Source organism: Phoenix dactylifera, chromosome 5 (genome assembly GCF_051530095.1).
Source record: "Phoenix dactylifera cultivar Ajwa chromosome 5, Ajwa_hap1_PhDact_Kaust_v1.1, whole genome shotgun sequence".
Lineage (NCBI taxonomy): Eukaryota > Viridiplantae > Streptophyta > Magnoliopsida > Arecales > Arecaceae > Phoenix > Phoenix dactylifera.
The window spans coordinates 30611456-30632547 of NC_143194.1; the positions used below are offsets into that span (position 1 = coordinate 30611456).

General features: G+C 37.8%; 3 protein-coding genes across 10 annotated transcripts; 2 read left to right on the plus strand and 1 right to left on the minus strand.

Moving 5' to 3' along the window:
• On the plus strand, positions 1–4049 carry LOC103702528 (Tetratricopeptide repeat (TPR)-like superfamily protein). Of its 8 annotated transcripts, none has more exons than XR_015987317.2 (5): positions 1–187; positions 491–2248; positions 3123–3210; positions 3362–3614; positions 3805–4049. XR_015987317.2 is itself a non-coding variant. In XM_008784994.5 (2 exons), the coding sequence occupies exons 1-2, from the start codon at positions 16–18 to the stop codon at positions 2113–2115; spliced, it is 1797 nt and encodes a 598-aa protein (XP_008783216.3). In that variant the 5' UTR covers positions 1–15; the 3' UTR covers positions 2116–4049. The 8 variants fall into 8 exon arrangements, 1 of the variants encoding a protein (XP_008783216.3); XR_015987318.2 differs by having other exon boundaries at positions 491–2221; positions 3692–4049; XR_003384781.4 differs by having other exon boundaries at positions 3362–4049.
• A 4914-nt stretch (positions 4050–8963) lies between these two features.
• LOC103702529 (glycosyltransferase-like At2g41451) lies at positions 8964–14178 on the plus strand. Its single transcript, XM_008784995.6, has 11 exons — positions 8964–9446; positions 10079–10228; positions 10367–10419; positions 10684–10792; positions 11073–11207; positions 11288–11332; positions 11478–11665; positions 11846–11987; positions 12854–12900; positions 13371–13458; positions 13574–14178. Exons 1-11 carry the CDS (start codon positions 9087–9089, stop codon positions 13874–13876), a joined length of 1620 nt encoding a protein of 539 aa, XP_008783217.3. The 5' UTR covers positions 8964–9086; the 3' UTR covers positions 13877–14178.
• Positions 14179–19557: 5379 nt separating this feature from the next.
• Positions 19558–20291, minus strand: LOC103702530 (large ribosomal subunit protein eL27x-like). The gene has a single exon (XM_008784996.5). The coding sequence runs from the start codon at positions 20203–20205 to the stop codon at positions 19798–19800; it is 408 nt and encodes a 135-aa protein (XP_008783218.1). The 5' UTR covers positions 20206–20291; the 3' UTR covers positions 19558–19797.
• Positions 20292–21092: the final 801 nt, after the last annotated feature.

Consider the following 21092-nt stretch of genomic DNA (forward strand, 5'->3'; position numbering starts at 1 on the left):
CGCATAGAAGTTTCTATGCGCTCGTTCGGAAACTGGCCTTGTCCGAGTGAAGGAAGACGAGGAGGAACTCGACGAATAAACCCTATTCCCCGCTTCCCCTCTCTGCCTCTGTTGCTGCTGTTGAAGTCTCCTATGCTCTTCTCTTGGGTCTCCAAGTCCAGGCCTCTCCTTTCCCTCTCCAGCCTCGGTAATTTCCTTTAAATTTCCTCCGTTTTGCTTCTTCTTGATCGGGGATTTTATGAAAACTCTTTCTCCACTCGTCCCACACCGTCCTCTTTTTCCTTTTTCTTTTGCTTGATTTAGAATTTGTGGTATAATCCTGAAATTTTCCCCTTTTTTCGTTGCAAATTGCTGCTAGAATATATTTTTTAATACTTTATCATCTCTTCTACTTTCTTTATAATTCGCTGATAGACTACGTATGTATGAAATTTCAGTGTCCTTTGTTTTTTATTTGCTAATTATTGTGTAATCTATTATTTTGCTTCAGAAAACAAACTGCTTATCGACCATGGTTATCTACTTCAATGGACATCTTCTCTATTTCCAAGTTACGCATCATATAAACAAGATGAATTGGGAAGGAAAAGTGTCAGGTCTGAAGGATTATCTGGTCGCTTTCAGAATATTCTTTCTAATGGATATGTTCCCTGCAAATATTTCTATGCACAAAGTTCTTCGGGCACCTATGCGCAATCTAGATCATGTTATATGAATTCATTCTCACAAATTGAGAGCAATTCACTGCTTAATGCTGATCGCGCAGCATCTGACAATGATTCGATCACTAAATATGCTGCCATGATACAAGAAATTCTGAAGTCCCATGAAAGCACAAGTGAGCTAGAGTCAGCCCTCAATCGGTTTGTGCCTTCACTCGGTGAGGACTTAGTTGTGCAGGTCCTTCGGAGGCATCGGTCCGATTGGAAGCTTGCATTATCTTTTTTTAATTGGGCATCCACCCAACAAGGTTATGCTTATGGATCAAGGGCTTTCAATGAGATGCTTGATATTCTTGGTAGGATGAAACAGATCAAGCTAATGAGGCAAATGTTCGATGAAATTCCCAAAGAGAGAGGCATGTCCATCATCAATGAGAAAACTTTTTCAATTCTGCTAAATAGATATGCAGGTGCTCATAAGGTACAAGAAGCTATCGATATGTTTTATAAGAGGAAAGATTATGGCTTTGAGCTTGACATGGTTGCTTTCCAGACTCTTTTGATGTCTCTCTGCAGATACAAACATGTTGAAGAGGCTGAAGCTCTCTTTCTTAAGAAGCAAAATGAGTTCCCTCCTGTTATAAGGAGCAGAAACATTATTCTTAATGGCTGGTGTGTGTCGGGAAGCTTACGTGATGCTAAAAGGTTTTGGAATGACATAATCTCTTCCAAGTGCCAACCGGATGTGGTCACATATGGTATTTTCATTAATTCCTTGGCCAAGGCTGGGAAGCTAGGTTCTGCAGTGAAACTGTTCACTTCTATGCAGGAGAAAGGGTCTCAGCCAGATGTGATGATCTGTAATTGCATTATTGATGCATTGTGCTTTAAGAAGAGAATTCCGGAAGCCCTTGAAATTTTTGGTGAAATGGGCGAGCCCGGTTGCCTTCCAGATGTAGCAACCTATAACTCTCTCATAAAGCACCTTTGTAAGATAAGGAGGATGGAAAAAGTATATGAACTTTTGGACGAGATGGAACAAAAGGGTTGCCTCCCAAATACCAGAACTTACTCTTATATCTTAAAAATGACTAAGAAACCAGAAGAGGTTACCGATTTATTGTATAGAATGGAAAGAACTGGTTGCAAAATTGATGGTGACACCTACAATTTGATATTAAACCTGTATGTGCAGTGGAAATATCAAAGCGGCATTCGGTATTTATGGGCTGAGATGGAGAGAAGTGGATTAGGTCCTGATCAGCGGTCTTACACCATTATGATTCACGGACTTCACAGACAAGGGAAGTTAGATGAGGCTCTGCAGTTCTATAGCAAGATGAGGTCAAAAGGAATGATTCCAGAACCAAGGACAAGGATACTAATAAAAGCGATATTTTTGAAAAGAGAGAAGGGGAGGGATACATCACATGACTCTTCCAGTACAGTATAGAAGAGGAAGGGAAATTCTCAGATTGATACTTAACCAAGATTCATTCAGCTAGAAAAATAGAGTCAAAGATTACGTTGATTTGAAGCTTACGGTGTCATGTATGAAGGTTCATGCCATATCTTATTACAAATCTGTATGCATTCCAACTTAATTGCAGTGATCCCCATTTAATGTACTTTTTTTCAAATGGTTGAAATTTTATGGGTGTTAACTGTTGAAGCTTGTATGACACTATGACTACCTTCTTAGAGTTGGGAACTTATTGCCTAAATTGTTGTCGCTGCTTCTGCTGCTGTTGGTATCTAGGATTTACTTGGGCATTCTTCAATTGTATATGAATGCAGTTATCAATCTTACTCTCCCTTTGTCTTTTTTCTTTTTTGCATTAAAATTGTTTGATCAGTTAGATGTATGCACATGCATATATTTGGCCTTCGATATGTTAGGTTTTAGTATAAATCATCATCTGCATATGATGTGATTCCCATGCTGCTGGTTATTTAATATGTTTTTCTCAAAGGAATCAATTGTACCAAAAATTAGCTTTGCATTTATACTTGTATTCCAGGGGTTTGGAATCTTTTGTTTATGTGTGAAATATCTGATAATCTTAGGAAGACTGTCATTTTTCCTCAACAACCAAGGTGGTAGTTCGTTGGAAATCAGGAAGGCTTGTTCCATGATTTTTGAAGGAAAATTAGCTTAGTATCCAATGGTATACTACCATATGAAGATGAGTTTATCATTTTTGAAACAAGCACAAGGTACACCCTATCACTGACAAAACCCATATCTGGTGGAGAATGCACAGGACTTCAATTCAATTGGATACATCTGTGACCTAACCCCAGAGTTCCAAAATGCTTAAAAGAGGGCCTTTTTGGCGCAATGACCCTTAAAATAATATAAAACCATAGACTACAATTTACAATTTGACATGGTGTCTTATTAGAGAATGAGCATTTTGTGGTCTGCTTCCATATCTTGACTTGCATGTACTTGAACAGGATCACAATTTGCAAGATCGTTATCGGTTTGTTGGGAGATGTTTCTGACATTTGTCAACATTATGAACTTAGCTTCTCTTGGTGCTCGGTATGTACTGTATAGATTTTTTTGTGGTCTTACATCGTCTAATTGCAAATCTTTTTCCTCGGAAAGAAGTCGGTTGATTCTCTTTGTCCAAAGCAACTTCAGATTCAGAGTCCAAAAGCACTCAGAGCTGAAAATGGTCTTTTCCCTATAGAAACAAGATCAAGTCCATCGCGTAGGAGCATGGAAGAAGAGTAGGACCAATTTGAAACAGAACGAAGGAGATTACTCTGTAGCAATCTTTTCTGGAAGAGCAGATATCCAGAGTGCAAATCATGCAGTGCAAATGTGAAACAATGGACACCAGTCTTCCTCATTTGCTTCTAATTAGAATGATGAGTGAAGATGCTTCTGGGTGAAAGCCTTGTCAGAATGAAATTGAGCATTTTTTGATCCAACAGAGTTCGGTAAGTCGTTGAATTCACTATCATTGAGCGCGTCTTGAAACTTAAAAGCCTGAAATGGATGGATAGTTTTGTAACAGTTTCTTCCTCACTAGTCACATGGCTATTGTCTGAATCTTTAGCCGTTCAAGTTATTAAAGGATTTGTCGAGAAAGAACCTCGGATGACGTTGTCAATTATATTGCCCCTACAGGTCAACTGAAACTCTGTCCAATTGAGCTCATTCTGACTCGAAGGGAGCTTAGTGAAGCAGAGATGCTTGTTCAAAAGGAAGGAAAAAAAGAGAGAGCAAGCAATGGTTTGTGTAATTCATTTTTTTGGGATATTTAAGTGTAAGATCAATTTTTGGTTCGGCATAATTTAAGATGTAACATGGCACTGGATCAATTTATATGTACTATAATGATGATATTAGCAATGAGATTATTATTTTTAACACATTTAGGTGTTTCTGTATGTGTATCTTCCAACACTTTTCTTTCTGGTGATGACTGAGATGCCGTGATGCAAGTATTGTTGATACCTTCATCTCTGAACGTTTGATTTCTTCGTTCGTGTGTCTGCATAAACTACCTGCTTGTGGAACCTGGTGCCCCTTTGCGTGATTCCATGTGTGTGATTTGCTTGAGAAATTTGCATCAGAAATTTGCTATGCTCCTTCACATGCAGGCTTATGTATTTTTGATGGGGGTCCACTTCAAAAGAGAGAATTTGCTGTTCATGCAACGTGTTTGCATAAAGAAACACCCTCGTTCCCAAATTGTCTCTACTGAATTAGTACTTTTTTCATCTGAAAAAGAAACACCAGGATGAAGAGGGACATCCCAAATTCTCTCTGCCAAGAAGTCTTTTAATGAAAAAGGTGACTGGCACGAGGAAAAGTGGAGGCGCGTTGCTCTTCATTTGCCTTCTGGCTTTTCATACAAGATAAATTTTCGTACATCAGAAATCATCCACATAAATCATTTGATATTTTTCATTTACTCTTCTCAAAAGACATTTTCTATTTACACCCTAAATATTTTGACCACCTCCATGATTTACCATTATATTCAGAGTATATTATAAGACAACATGGTAAATTAGGAAAACTTGAAGGCAAAAAAGAAGACAAAAATACGTAATGAAGGAACAAACAGCCAGCACCTTTGCACATACACACATAAGTGTTTGTTTATTCATTTAGTCATCTTTTTTTTTTCGTTTTTTTGGCGCAAAGCCGGCGGCGAAGATGCCGGTATTAAAGTCTGAGACATTTGTTCCTTTGCATCAAGAGGTAACCAACCTGAAGGTAGGGCAAATAAAAGAAACAAAAAGGAAAAACTTCTACAAGGAATGGGTAGCTCATCAGAAGCCCCATCGATGACAAGGCCGCCTCTACTATCTCCTGGTCTCCTCTTCTTCTCTCGTCTCGTAATTTAACATCGCTAGAAGGAGCTCCCCTTTCGTCGTCCTCTCTTCCTCGCCCTCCCTGGGACTTCCTCCTTGCCGTCCTACACGTCGAGGGTCTCGCCAACCTTCAACTCATTGCTTCTCGCAAATTTCTCGGTACGTAGTTCTTGTCTGCGACGAGCTTGAAGGCCATGTGGTGCTCCCGTGCCAGTGCGTGGAGGACCAGCTGCTGCCTGTCACCTTCATAAACTTCTCCTGCTTTGAGTCGCTTGGAGCCTCCCCCCCCCTGCTCTTGTGGTGTTTAGCTTCCATGCCCGCCCTCGCTTCCAGCTCTTCTCCAATTCCCATCTTCTATATGTAACCTCAAGGAGTAGCCATTGCTGATCGAGGAAACCTTGAAGGTGATGGTGATTGGTGATCATTAAAAAGCGCCCCTCCTCCTCCTCCTCCTCCTCCTCCTCCTCCTCCATGGTGATACGGTAAACGCAGTGAACAGGGATTGTATCTTTCGCACGAAGGAAGGATTCGCCCTCCTTCGTGCGAAACCACCGTTGGATCATGTAATGGTCGCTTTGACAGCTGTGCAGAGCATTCTGGCCTGCTTGGAGGTCTGTGCGGGGCGAGATCCAACGGTTGATCTTGCGAAAGAAGATCAATCAGTCTTTCGCGAGAAAGATACAACCCGAACCCACATAACGAGACCTGGGGAGGAAGTTGGCACGTTTCCTGGTCGGAGGTGAGCTATCACCAAATATTCTTTTCTTTTATTTTTTATTTTTTATTTTAATAGAATTCTAGAAAATATGTATTTTTCTATGGTGGGATTAAGAAAGAATTGAACCCAGTTAATTTGAAATTCATAACATTGTGGTTCTAAATACCGGAAAGTGTAAGCATCTCTCTCTTTAATCCACTTAATAGATCTTAAATTTGAGTTAAACATCTTCTAATAAGTATTTTTTTAGAAAATAGTACGTATTTTGGAATTAACCCAACTTCCTTGCAAGGGTAATGGGAATAAACCCTCAATCTTCACAGTGAGAGGGTAAAACCCTTGACTACATGCTCAAGTACAATCATTAGTTATTATCATAAGCGGTATAATCATTGATGAGAAGAGAAAAATAGTTGATATTAAAACTCTTTTTTGTCTGATGTTTCATAACCCTCAAAATAATTATGGGGATAAAGATGGTGATGATAAACTTTTCCAAAAAAGATAATAATGGCAAAAATAGCTACAAAGAGTAAAAACGACGAGAACAACAACTTATCATTAATAGTTTATTTGCTTAATAACTAGCATTTCCATATTTGCTTCCTATATGGTGCATTCCAAAAACCTGGAGTACGTAATATAGCGCACATAATATTGATTTTTCTTTTAAATTTGATGGATTAAATTATACAACTAATGATATCACGATAAAACTTTTATTTTTTAGCAAAGAATGAACAACATTGAGCTAGTACATTAGATTTACCTGTCTACTTGAGGGAAGGTGTGAATCCTGATAGGAAAAGATACTTTTAATTGTTCATGTTCTTTAGGGTTGCTCATAATATGGATACCGTGGAGTTGCAGAGAAAAGATATTCTAATTATTCATGTTCTTTGGGGTTGCTCATAAAATGGATATGGTAGGTTGCAGAATAGGAATAAAAAAGTTTTCGGTGGAGATAGATGTGATACATAACTTACTCAAAAGTAAGAGAAATCTTAAGAGAGAGAGAGAGATCAAGAACTAGAAGAAAAATCATTCTTTATAGAAACCACTTATTTTCTTTGAAAACATTATTATAATATAATAATAATAATTGATATATTATCTTTAATATTATTTTTAAATATTTTTGGTATTTTAATTATTCAAGACAGTTTAGGGCTTTTTTTTTAAATTAGTAGGGTACAAAAAAATTTATATAATAAAAAAATAAAAAAAATAACATAATAGATTACTTTTTTCAACCATGCACCATAAAGTTTAAGTTTGAAAACAGAATTTTAACATAAAGTCCATTTTAAAAATTGAACTTTCTGGTGTCTCCTGCCACCTCATCCCAAAGTACTGGATAAAAAAAAAACAATAATTTTTTTCTGACATATATAATCTAATTGATGAGTAATGATTTAACTCCTAGTTTGCATATAGGAAAGTCCGATCTTCCAAATTGTGACGTTTGTAACCTGATCTAAGAAAAACATTCTAATTCCATTGCATACAGCCTATATTTGTATTATTTAACTAAAGATACACTGAACTGAACTCCAGTGTCACATATGAGACTATAGAGTCCGATTTATCTTCAAAATTGTTATGTCTCAAAAGAGATCAACATCTTTGGCCCAATCCAAAAATAAAAATTAACTCCACCAAAGTAACATATAGAATTTCTATCTAAATTAGCGAAAACTGGGTTAGCCTACATGAATATATGCTTCATTCCAACATCAAACATGTAATGGGCAGACTTGAAGTCAAACGCAGTCTTTTATATGTATTTCAAAAAAGAAACTCTATCTTTTCATTTGACTGCCATTTTGTGTCTATCTAGTGCATAATATATCTTGTATTTAGTGCCTTCCGCTAGTTTCACATAATCAAACATCTCTCTGTACATCCATATTTGTCCAGATTTATACCTATTTTATATATAATTATAGAGGCTTGAAACTTAATTTAAAATGGCAGCTAATCTAGGAGAAACAATTTTTCTAGTGTATGGGTAACTAAACGGTTGTCGCTAAAATCCGAGGTCAGCTAAGATTGGCTGAGTCACGAGGTGAGATTAAGGTTAGCTATGATCCAAGATAAAAAGCTTCGAACTAGCGGATAATGACGATGTGGATGATTGTATTTTAGGATGCAAATCCAACCTGAAATAAAGTCTTCTTACCTGAAGTTTTCGGGTGGGGGGACTCTCTAATACTTAAATTAGTTGAATTTTAGAAAGACAGTGAAAAAGAGTGAGTTTACGAAGTGAGAGTATTGGTGAAAATAATAACTTATTTAGGATTTTCCAATTCCCCCAAAGGATGGGATCGAGATTAACGGAGTGTATAATAACTACATGATAATGGCTTGTTGTGCAATAACTGCATAGTAATAACTTCTCATATTATGCGCATGGTGATTAGGGCTAAAAGTGGGCTTGGGCCAGGCCATCTTCGAGCCAGGCTTTGGGCGAGATCCGAAAGAATTCAGATTGGGTTTTGACTTAAATGTAGAGCCTATTTGAATTTAGGCCCGAATCAATTTTTTTTTTTGTATGTTGTTAACTAGAAAGAATAATGAAAAAGTAAAGAACAAATTAAAAATAAATTTAATCGAGAATAATGTATCGTATATTATTTAACTAGCTCATTTACTTGTGAAGCAATATTATGAAATATTAAACTTTAATTGGGTTGGAGCTGGAGCTATTTTTAGCCCAAACGGATAATTTGGGTTGGGCTCAGGCCTAAGCTTGGACTTGGATTTTTCAAAAATTTTGAGGCCTAACTGCCTAAGTCCGCTCGAAGTTTGGGAAAAAAATTCAGGCCAGATTTAGCAGTGACAACTGTATCAATCGTGCAATTATGGTCAGGCTAGCGTAATCATCGTCGAGATTGTAATCATATTACTTATGAGCATTAATCGCCTTCCAATAATTATTAAGAAGATATCCACCACTTCTTTATTGCCCGATTAGGGTGGAACGGTATTTGGGCCAGCATGGAGATAAAGTACTTCAAAATATGTCGGGAATAGGTACTTCCGTCTGTCTTCTGGTTGACAAATATTCACCTCCTCAAAAAGGAAAAAAGAAAAATCAATATCGTCGCCCACCATAATTTATAATCCAGTGGACCTAACTTGGGAGACGAGTCGCAATGTGATCACAAGCACACCGTCCGATCTAAGCAATCAGATACTCTTGATGATTCATGGAACCACAAAAGGTGGGTATAGCATAAGTCGGGCGGGACAAAAACATTTAGTAGAAGAAAAAAAAATTAGGGAAAAAAAATCCTCCCAAGTCCCAGTCCGTCAAAAGCCCTTTTGTTTCTCTTCTCCTTTTGGTCGCTGGAGCAATCTCTCCAATGGCGGGTCTCAACGCCCCTCTGAGGGCGGCCGCCTTCTCCTCCGCCGCCGCCCAACCGAGCTTCTCCTCTCGGATCATCCTCCTCCTCACCGCGCTCCCCCTCGCCCTCGCCTGCTTGGCCTTCGTCCTCCAATGGCGCGGGGGGCTCCACGACCCCGCCTCCCGCTGGCCCACCGACACACAGATGTTCCCCGGCATGGAGAACAGCCCCCTAGGCTCCTCTTCATCCTCCTCCTCCTCCCTCCGCTCGTCTTCCTCCTCCTCCGATTGCACCGAGATCCTCGGCAGGAGCTCCTCCCCCTCCTTCCCTTTCTACCGCGGCTGGAATTTCGATTTCGACCCCGATCCGCGACCCAAGGTCGGATTTTTTTCTTTCCTTTTGCTGCTAATTTTCGTTCTCCCAGGGTTATATGGTGGGATCTGGGGTGGATCTTGGTAGAATGAGGCGGTAGGTGGAGGAGCGGCGGCGGAAGTTTGAATTGGGATATGGGCTTTAGCTTAGAAGTGCTTGTGAAATGTCTTCGTGTTCCCTTTTTTGTGAATTAGTGTTAATGTACTGGAAGGGCATCTCCTCTTGTTTCGAGGACGACACTATTCTATTGTGGTGCTTAAAAATTCGATTTTGATAGTCTTATGATCAATTCAGTTCGTATGCTGATCCTATCATCAATAGCGTGGATGCTTGCTGGAATTTTGTTTCACATGCTTTGGATCTTAAACTATTCGCTTGATTACGTCCGCTAATTTCACAACAAATACGCACTTTGAACTTTCCCTTTTTCAAGCTTCCCATTGAATTTAAGTAACGAAACTATGTTTACTTCCTCACAGTAGTTCTGAAACCCGTTGGATGTCATGCTCTATGGTTTTTTTGAGAAATTAGCTAAGGGGTTCGAGTGATGGTTTCCTGCAAACATTGTTTTCTTGCATTCCACTTTTTCAACAAGTTTTACTCATATGACACTGGGGGCATCCTTTTGGTTAATGCAGATATGTATCACAACGAGCACTTCAGCTGGTTTGGAGCAAATTCTGCCATGGTTGTACTATCACAAAGTCATCGGAGTTACAACCTTCTTTCTGTTTGTTGAAGGGCAGGCTGCAAAACCTAATGTTTCAGCAGTCCTTGAATCCATTCCTGTAACTTTTTTTAAATATAATAACTTTTTTCTCTTTTTTTCCATTTCGATTTGCTCTATGTTTTTTTCCTCTCAACCGTCCTCACTGACTCGAGTACTGGTGTTCTGAGTAAGATACTGTATTTCCATTATATGACAGGGGGTCAAAATCATCTATAGAACTAGTGAACTCGAGGAGAAGCAAGCTAAAAGGTCAGTTCATTTATATTTGGCCTGATTAGGTCTTCAGAGAAGGCCACAATGAATAATAATTTGGTTTACCAAAAAAGCTTAAATATATTGTAAGGAAGTACAAACAACTGTATGTGTTTTGCTTCCGGATTTATGTGAATTCGGACACTATGACGAGTTTATTCTACTTTGTTGAAGAGAACTTTTTCAATTACTTACTGGATACTTTTTATCACAATTATCTGAATACCAGCTAATGTGTATTTGTTTTCTTCTGAACCATAGCCGTATCTGGAATGAGACTTGGTTGTCAGGCTTCTTTTACAAACCATGCAATTATGAACTATTTGTGAAACAATCGTTGAATATGGAGATGGCCATTGTTTTGGCACGGGTATGACCAATTATATCGCTATTTGCATGTTAAGCAGCTTTTTCTTCTTTTGTTTTTTTATCAAGATTGACTAGCCAAATTATTGCATCTGGCCTTTATTCTGCTTTACTGCTGGTATGTTAGAGTTGTTTCATTCATTTATGGCTCAATATTGCAGTAGAGGTGATTCTGCTCTCAACATTTTGTTATCCTTTGTCATCATTTAACATGCATTTTCACTTTAGCTTGCTATGATACTGATATGGAACATAATATGCTCTGTTGCTTGTTTCTATGGAAGGACATCGGTATGGACTGGATCATTCATCTTGACACTGATGAGTTAATACATCCAGCTGGTGCTCGAGAGTACTCTTTAAGGCAGTTGCTGTCAGATGTACCTGGCAATGTTGATATGGTTATCTTTCCAAATTATGTAAGCAGACCTCCATTATAATGTGAATAGATAATTTTCATGTTGTAGATCTGATTTTTTTTTTTTTTTTGGGATTCCAGGAAAGTAGCATAGAACGAGTTGATATTAAAGATCCATATACTGAGGTAATTGATGTCTCATGTTGCTAATCAAATTATCTGGTTTGTTGCTACATTTTCTAATGTGGTGAGGATGTTGTCAATGTGAAAATTTTTGGAATATGTCAAGAATGTTCTATTGAATATGCAAATTCGTTTTGTGGCCCAACAGATTTCTATGTTTAAGAAGAATTATGATCATCTTCCCAAGGAAACATATTTTGGCTTATACAAGGAAGCAACACGTGGTAATCCAAACTACTTTCTTACTTACGGAAATGGGAAATCTGCTGCGCGTATTCAAGAATATCTTCGCCCTAATGGTGCACATAGATGGCACAATTATATGAAGACCCCAAAGTAAGATTATTCCTTTTTACGCAGCCTAATTCATCTTTATAGATGCGACTGTTCCTTGTGAATATATATTGCCTGAAAGTATTTTAGAATGTTAAGCATCAAATCTTATTTGATTCTGTGGCTTTGATTACTCACGTAGGACTGCTTGTGAGTTATGACTGTTCGTGTTATTTTTGATAGTGAGATCAAATTGGAAGAGGCTGCAATTCTGCATTACACATATACCAAATTTTCAGACTTGACATCAAGGCGTGATAGATGTGGCTGTAAACCAACAAAGGATGATGTCAAGAGATGCTTTATGCTGGAGTTTGATAGAGACGTGAGTGTTCTTTCACCAGTTCAACAGTCTCTTCTAATTATGTTTATGGTATAAACTAGAAAGGATCAATTTATGCAGGTGAACTCGTACAACTTAAATTAAATTTTTTATATTTGCAAATAGAACCGGGATCTCAACCATTTCTGACATATGCAATGTTCTGAGGACAATGGCCATTAAGCATCTACATCTATGTTTTTTTTTTGTTGTTGTTGTCTTTGGCTGCCAATCAACCTGTTTCTTGAAACGAAAATTAAGCTGCCTTGTCAGTGCAGGAGGGATCATAAGTGATACAGTTACAAGAGTGTGTATATGCTTGAGATATCATTTTATAGAAGAAGTCTAATTATAAGCTTACTACATATGAGAAAATGCATAAAAGATTATAATAAGCTAAAATGTCCATTTCAGATAAGCTAAAGAAAATAGCTGTATTTTCATGAAGTTTTACTAAGAAAATCCACCAATGTCTGCTTTTCATGTGCATGTATATTAACGCATATGTATGAGTCAATTTGTCATATGTACATATATAATCTTTAGCATATCTAACAAGCCTTAAGTTATACATCTTAGTTAGCCATTGTGGAACTTGTCAGCACATTCCTACATTATATCATCTACCATATTAGGTGATTTTAGCAATTCAATCTTAGATGAGGGTTGCAAATTCATAAACAACAATAGCGTCCTACAGTTTTTTATCTGACATGGATCTTTAACTTATGAATAGAAATTCAGTATATCTGCCATCTTAACAAACCTTCAAGCGATCATGGTAATTAGTTAAATTCCATTTTTTTTGAAGATGTTTCTGTTTTCTTTTGTGATGGCATGTGCTGACAACTTCTGTATCGGCATGTTAGGCTTTCATTATTGCATCAACTGCCACCGAGGAAGAAATGCTAAGATGGTAATTCCCTCAACTACCTTTCTTAATATTATTGAATTATCCTAAAATATCTTGTCAGTCATTACATAAATATTCTCAATTCGTGCTGAGTTGATCACTGACCCCAGCTTGATGGGAAAATGCTTTGAGTTATGACGACAAAATTGTCAAATGTTCTTATAATTCAATTTGAAGGGTTTATTGTTCTTAAGCAATATTTGTGGCCATATCTTATTGTTACTTGGTTTCTTGGTTTCATGTGGGAGTAGATTAGACCTACTCTTACGCACATGAAAGAAATCCTGGATGGACTCCTATTATGACAAGATGAAGGAATTTCATATAAATAATCATCTGATGTGGCTCTAGTTGCATTCTCTTAACTAGTTTCTATCATGCAGCTAGCTTTAATTCTCCTACAACAGCACTGTTATACTGTTTCCAATATAATGCTCAAACATTTGTCGGTATACTTGCAATTTCCATTTCAGGTTTCGTGAACGCGTGGTATGGACTGACAAACAACTCAATTTGAAACTCCTCAGGAAGGGTATCTTGACCCGAATATATACGCCCATGGTAACTTTCACTCTCAAATTCATGAAAGATATTAGTTAAAAACTCTATCCGTTCCATATTCTATACCCTACTACTGCTAACTTGCAACCCATATTTCTAACAATTCTATTTTCAGGCCATTATACAAGCTTTGAAGGAGTCTGGTGTTTTTACCTCGGCAGTTGTATCTGCAAAAACAATCACCCGGGAGAAATTTTTGTCTTCTGTGGAGAGTCTTCAGAACAAAAATTCTTCTGCAGTTCCTAATTTGAGGGCTGGTGTAAACCAATCAATTACCGCCAGCACCTTGAGAGGAAGCAGTGACGGTAAATCTCAAGCAACTGCAAGGAGAATATTGGAGATGAGCAGTGTCCACAAGGAAGCAATTCCACCAATGTCGCCCCCTAACTTGGCTGATCTCCACATGGAGACATTGTGAGCCCTCCTCTACCAAGTCTTTGAAACATATTACGGGCTATTCAAGACAGATCTAGAAGCATACAATATATCACGAGGCTGACCCTGATTAGAATCACCCAGGTACTGAGTTGAAGTTGCACACGATTGATTGAGATGGAGTCAGATTGCCAGCCTGTGACTCCTGGAAATTTGGTTGCTGTATCTGATTGCATTGTGGCATGAATTGTATCTTCCTGTTTAAACATATTTTGTATAGCCATTATACGATCCATTATCTTCTGTTGGTGAAAGGCAGAGGTCTCATTTTTTCCCGATAACAAACGTTCTTTTTTTTTTCTTATTTTCGTTTTAACCGATAAGAGGCTTTGCAAGGTGAGAACTAGTTGGCGATGACGGATAACCCTGTCGGTTTAGTCTGGATGGATTACAATAGGTGCTGGACTTAACTAGGTTAAAAATTAATATAATTGGGCCCTTGGGCTTGTTAAGTATAAGCCAGAAAAAATAGCAAATCTTATTAGAAACTGTAGGGATCCTATCATCAATTCTAGTTTGGAGGTAGGCTAAGATTAGCTTTTCAAGAAAAGATGGCAAGAATGCAGGATAGCATGGGTCAAGATATAGTCGCAAGAGAAACTAATGAAATAAAACTAAATATTTCAGGGATAGAAACAATAGATTACTCGAGCATCTTGACTAACCGTGATCGCTTCTCTCTCCCTCCCTCCTGTAAATTTAAAATAAAAATCCCCGTATCAGACGAATAAGATATTCCACTATCCCAGCACCGCCTAATCGGTAAATGCGGGACAGCAGATTCCCTTGCCGAGATTTCACCGAGCGTCCCACCGTGATATGACAGCATGATACATTGACACAAATGCCAGCTTAGCCAGCTGGGGGTCTCTCTTCGCAGAAGGTACTAGAGAAGTAGACGGCGTCTACTGGTATCTCCTATCCAGGAGATATGCTGTCCAAACCATGGATACGTAAAAAATTAATACGAAATTATAAAATACAGTGGAATTATATTCCAAAGCAAGCTCTATTAGCAATCAGGCTAGAAAATAATTAACCAGTGCAAAAAAAATAACAGCTTCATTTGCTTTCACGGAATTAATAAGGCAAATCACAGGAGTGATAAACGCAAATGTTTGGTTGGACGTGTGGATGCAAGCAGTCCCACTGGCAGACAGAGAATAATTGTACATCTATAAGTATGTATTTGGGTTTGCAAAGACCCTCCACCATCCAAATTCACCATTGCTGATTACGTCGCCCCGGTTGGTCAAAATACCAAGTCGCTCAAAGCAATTTGCGACCGTTGATCCTTTTTGCTGCAAGATCATCAATCACTATATTGCAACCATTTATTATCATGTCCCCCGAGTCTGTCTATGGCTGGTCGTGTCCATGTCCGTGATAATAAGCTTTTCAGCTTCAAGATTCCATGCTTCATTCATCGCTAATACCAATTATCAGTTGTACAGGGGTTCTTAGTTCATTTGATCCAACCATATTAACCCAAAAACAAACACTACCAAACCGACACATCAAAGCTTTATTGCAATTGTCTTCATCACCTCTGGCCACGCTTGAGTTGAACAATTCTTTTTTTGGGGGGTTTCTCTACAGATTCATCTAGCATTTAACAGGCAACCAGACAAAGGAAAGGGAGGGGAACAAGATGAACACAAAGGATGACAAAATGCATGTCGGTAAAAATAGCCCTCAACAATCCAGTCAGAAATTTTGTTGGTTCAAGGAATAGCAGAGAAAGTAGCTGAAAAGATACTGACCCGCCAAGGCTTATTGGAGTACCCTAGCCAGAGTCACAGGACAACTGAAGGATGTGAATATGCAGATAATCTAATTGTGGAGCTGTAATGAAAAATCTTTGAAAGAGAAGATCTAATTCACACTAAAAGTTCAATGCTATTCTGATGGACCAAACGAGTTCAATCCAGAAACGCTTGCACCATATTAACTAAAACTGACACCCCAGAAGATTGTATAAAGGTAAAGAATCCTATCATACACAAATGGTGCAAAGAACGATTAGAAACTGATTCATATGCAATCAGAAATGAGATGAAAATAAATCCTTAACACAGCTTGGTTTCATCTGAAAGCTCTAATATCTTGCTACACTACACTTCAGTGGGAAAACACCTGGTCTATACAAAATCTGAAGTAATGAGTTTTATGAAAACATTTTTTGCTTGTTTTTTCACAAAACCTATTCTCAAAGTCATGATGGTCAAAAAAATTGAAAAAGATGCTTGAAAGAACAGATTCCCCCTTTTTTGTGTAAATTCTGTTTTACAGAGAATCATATATTTGTTTTATTTAAAAGGGACTAGATAAAAAACTCAGACAACCAGAAAACCCTAGAAGTAATCAAATTTTACTCTAATTTTGAGGCTTACAGTCTGCTAGAAATATAAATAAAAATGGAAACAACATCGGCCATACCTGAAAAAATTTAACACTATGCATATATAATCCACAAATTTCTTTTCAAGTAAAATACTACACTATGTGATGAGCTCCAGATGCGTCAGTGAACTCGAATAGTGACAGTATCTTTAAGATGATGATGGATATAGAATGAGTGCGGCCATATATATACATGAAACAAGGAATGGCACGCATAAGATCAATATTTGCAAGGGTAATAGCTGGAATAAGAGCACAACAAGATACAAGTTTTAGCCAAGACGGAGCTGTTGTGGCGTACGTGTTCTGCATTTTAACCTCACATTTCAATTTGCAAAAATGTAGGTGAATTCTCACTAAAAATAAACAAGGAATTTGTACAATAACTTGCAACATTCCCATTGTGACTCTACCTCGCTTCCCTCTTCTGAAAATTTTATCTACAGAGCTAATGACAATACCTCTCTACACTCTTTTCCTTATCCAAAGGATGCTTGCATTTTCACTTTGCCAGCAAGTGGTTAAGACTTCTTTATTCCCTGTCAATAACCGAGCTATGTCATTGACTCAACTAACCACTTGATGCCTTGACATGTTGAGATATGACCCTACCTCACGCTTTTCTTGCCCATTTACCATTGGATTTTTGATAATAAGGTAGGTTATTCACACTTTTCTGTTCCACATCCACAATCAAACTGCATCATTGACTCGACTAGCTACTTGATGCCAAGAAAGTGAGGCAGATAACAGCATTAAAAAGCAGTCTTCATGACTTTAGATGAGAGTGTAAAAAGCTTTACCAACTAATTCTTTATTTTCAACAAAAGTTTTGCTGGATGCCCTTGAACACTCATCAATTTAATGAGATTTACCCAGATAGCTTTCACGATGATGAGATTATTGCTGTCATATAAACACTCTTGTTGGTAATTTTGTCAGAGCAACAACACAGCAATGGAAGAAGAGGGATTTTTAGATTTGTGGATAAGGTTGGATATGCAAACAAGATGTTTCCTGAGATAAACTGTCTCAACCAACTACTACAGTGGTGAATTAAGAAAAAGATTCTCAAATAACCTAAAGAATGCAATGATGAAAAGAATTGATTAGAAGAGACAAATCACATACAAGATTCAATCCAGACTCAGCAAAGAAAGCATGACTGAATTACTGGGGAAGTATTAATCATCCATAGATTTGGTAAGAGAGGGAAACATAATCAACACAAGCAATTCACAAGGAACAAAAAATAATGGAGAATGCACAATGCGCGAAGGAGAGAAGAGAGTGCCTATCACATCTTATCCAAGCAAATAGGCAGTCAGCAAAAACAAACAACACAGCAAAAAAGATCACAAGGAAGCCAATCAATTAAACAAGCTGACTTCTATACATATTAAGTCTCAAGAATAAATTATAAGGACCAAGCACATGGATGGATGTCGCGAGAAAAAGCGTACTAGTTTATACAATTGGGAAATAAATCATACCTGCTCATATGTCCCAGCATTACATGTTTACCAAAACAATTATGAAATTTCACAGGACAGGAAGATGGGCAGAAATCAAAAGGAGGGGGGGTGATGGAGAGAACTTATGTGGACATCAACTACAAGCTGGAACATCAAACAATCTGTTTACTCTTCGAAAAAGAATCATATACATTGAAGACTACAATGAGAGAAGCTGTCCTAAAGATACACATCATGATTGTGATTGCACTACACTTTAACTTCTTGAGGAAAACTTATCTAAAAATGGTTGAAGGAATACTGATGTTTTCATGCTATTGGACTATCAATCTACTTGACTCTATGAAATCTCAGATACAGGATCAACCCAATGATTCTTATCAATTGACTACAAAACCTAGTTCCTAACATCAAATCTCCAAACTAGCATTTATTCAAGATGTCCTATGCCATGGAAGCCACTGGAGACATGCATAGCAATAGCAACCAAATCTACATTAGAAACATAAAAAATAGGATTGACTTTCTGGTACATAGTACACAGTAGCTCAAGTACTGAACACAGTATTCCTAAGAAATGAATGTAGTTCCACAATTGAGAAGTCGAGACAGCCCAAGCAGCTCTAGTTTAGGAAAAGTCAGCAACAGCTTTGTAGATTAATATACAATTTTACATGTGGAAGGTGATCCCCTGCTTGAGTTTACCAGGCAATAAAAAAGCACAGCCATATATTAATTATTCATATAAATCAGTTTCATTCAGAAAGGATATCAGCAAAGTTACTTATGGAGATTTTTAATCCCACACACAGTTCAACTCTACATATCAATATTTACTCTGCTTTGTCAGATGGATTCTGCAAGAAATTACAGGTCTCAGGGTGATCAAATCACTCACCTTATGAAAACCAATTTGCTGTTATGCTCGAACAGAAGTAAACTAACCTCTATATACTTGGGCACAAATCATATTTCAGGCAGAGCCATCATTGTAATCATTTGGACAGAATGAAAAGCCAGGACCAAGTCTCAAGAAACAAAAGTCAGGAATCCAACCAAAAAATCGTTTTGATGGGGGCCTGTAGGAATACCAATCTTTTACATAAAGAGTCTGGCCATAAATAAGATATTGTCATCATGAAACCCAAAGGTCCATCAATATTTAGTATCATCAATTCAAACAAACGAGGACTCTGCAAGCTAAGGCAAGGAGAAGATCAAGTCATGAGCACTATCAAAAAGTTCTCATTTTATGATTGTCAAGATCCAGCTCAATTTGTTGATAGGAACTGCTGCCGTGAAACTATGGAAACTCCAGTGCAAAATCAGTTCTGTTCATCCATGGCTTATTGCGGGAAGATAGTAGAAGACCAATTTAATAACATAAAAAGTTCTGCTCGGTTAGAACCTTGAGATCCCCTCCTGCCTCCCATAGGAAACTTCCAATTAGATCTACCAAAGGTATTCCTTGCATAGATAGTTAATGTCAACAAAATCAGTCGCCACATCTTTGATAACTTATTCAAACCACTGCTTTCACAAAGCATGATCTCATTTCTTTTTAATAAAACTCAAGGACTTATCTAGATTACATCACTGGCACCTATTATATAGGGGGACGATTTTAGATAAAAAGGGTTAAACTCCATATGAGGCTAAAGATTAAGATAGCGTACCATCATCAACACATGTAAATCAACATCATTCATTTTTTTAAAAATTTCAGGATCATCATAACACCATAAAAACAGATTAACAAAAAAAATACACGGATTAAAACCCACAATTTAATAAAAGCATTTTTCATAATTGTGCTCATCCGGATCCATTCATCCTACATATAACCAAGCAAAAACAGTTAAGTACCAGTTACATTAAAAGGTCTACTAGATCCAATAACAAATCCAAATGACACCAGACATAACCATAACGACAACCAAGCAAAGCGATCCAGAACAAAATACGAAAGAAACCCTAGACAGCGGGCATCAATCTCATGAACTGTATACCTCTCTCTAGAAGCGCTCTAGAAGCGGAGCTTAGTGAAGAACCACCGGTTCTTGCCGGTCTTGAAGCGCTCCTCGAAGCGAGCCTTGGTCTCCTTGCAGGCGGCCACCTTCTTGTCCCGGGACTGGAGAGCGTCGAGGGAGACAACGTCCTTGAGATCCACATCCAGGGTATAGCGGGTGGGCATGATGTGGCTGTAGTTAACCACCTTCAAGAAGGCCTTGACGCGGGACTTCTTGGCCGTCTTCTTGGCCGAATCCTTGCGGATGACCTTCTTGGGATACTTGAGGATGCCGGCGACGAGGCAATGGCCGTAGGGGCGGTCGCGGGTGCCCTCATCGAAGCACCGTATGATCACCGCCTTCCGGCCGGCGAACCGCCCCTGGAGGACGATCACCGCCTTCCCTGGTTTTAAAAACTTTACCATTTTTCCTTACCTCGGACGACAACGCGCCGACGGCGGCTTTGGTCGGCTATCGAGTTATCCCCGGATGGAGGCGTTTCAGAAAACCTAATTTGCTTTATATAGATACAGCTAGGGTTTCAGAGGTTTTGTTGGTTAAATTACGATTATACCCATTCCTCATATGGTGCAGGCTGGGTTTCTGGTGGTCGCAAATAGGCCCAGCTCCATCCAAGCAGGCCTGGCCCAACTGATTGCGGTATTGTGAGCGAAGACAGTCGCATCACAGAGCCCATTAACCTCGTGACCGTATAACATTCCTCTAACGATACTAACCATACGTATCCATGATTAATGCTCCTGCTGGCTACTTTACCCACATTGTTATTTATCTGCGATTCAATTGCATATAATTAAATTATAGATTATAATTTAACTATGTGTACCTAAAATTGTATTTGTAAAAAAAAAAAAATCTGATTTGATTATCTGCAGTTCAAAATAACAAATATAATTACAATTAGTTGATTATCTAACATGTAAGGAGGTACGATAATTCTCTTGTAAGGTCATGCCCTTGAGAAGCAATGACGCATTTTCAAAATTGCAATATAGTAATAATTATATTATTTTTTATACACAATGAAAAAATAATATTGCTTATAGTAATTATATCACTATAAAATAACTTGACGTCATAATGATTAAACGTATTATTATAATCACAAGTATATGATATATATTTATAATCATAACTTATGTATTTACATTATATAATTAGACGTACACTTATAGCAACTATCAACTACTATGTGTTCATTATTATATGTAATTAAAGTTATCAATAAAATATGATAATAATACCATGATGATATTATAAAATTATCATAATATTATTTTTCTATTGTAAT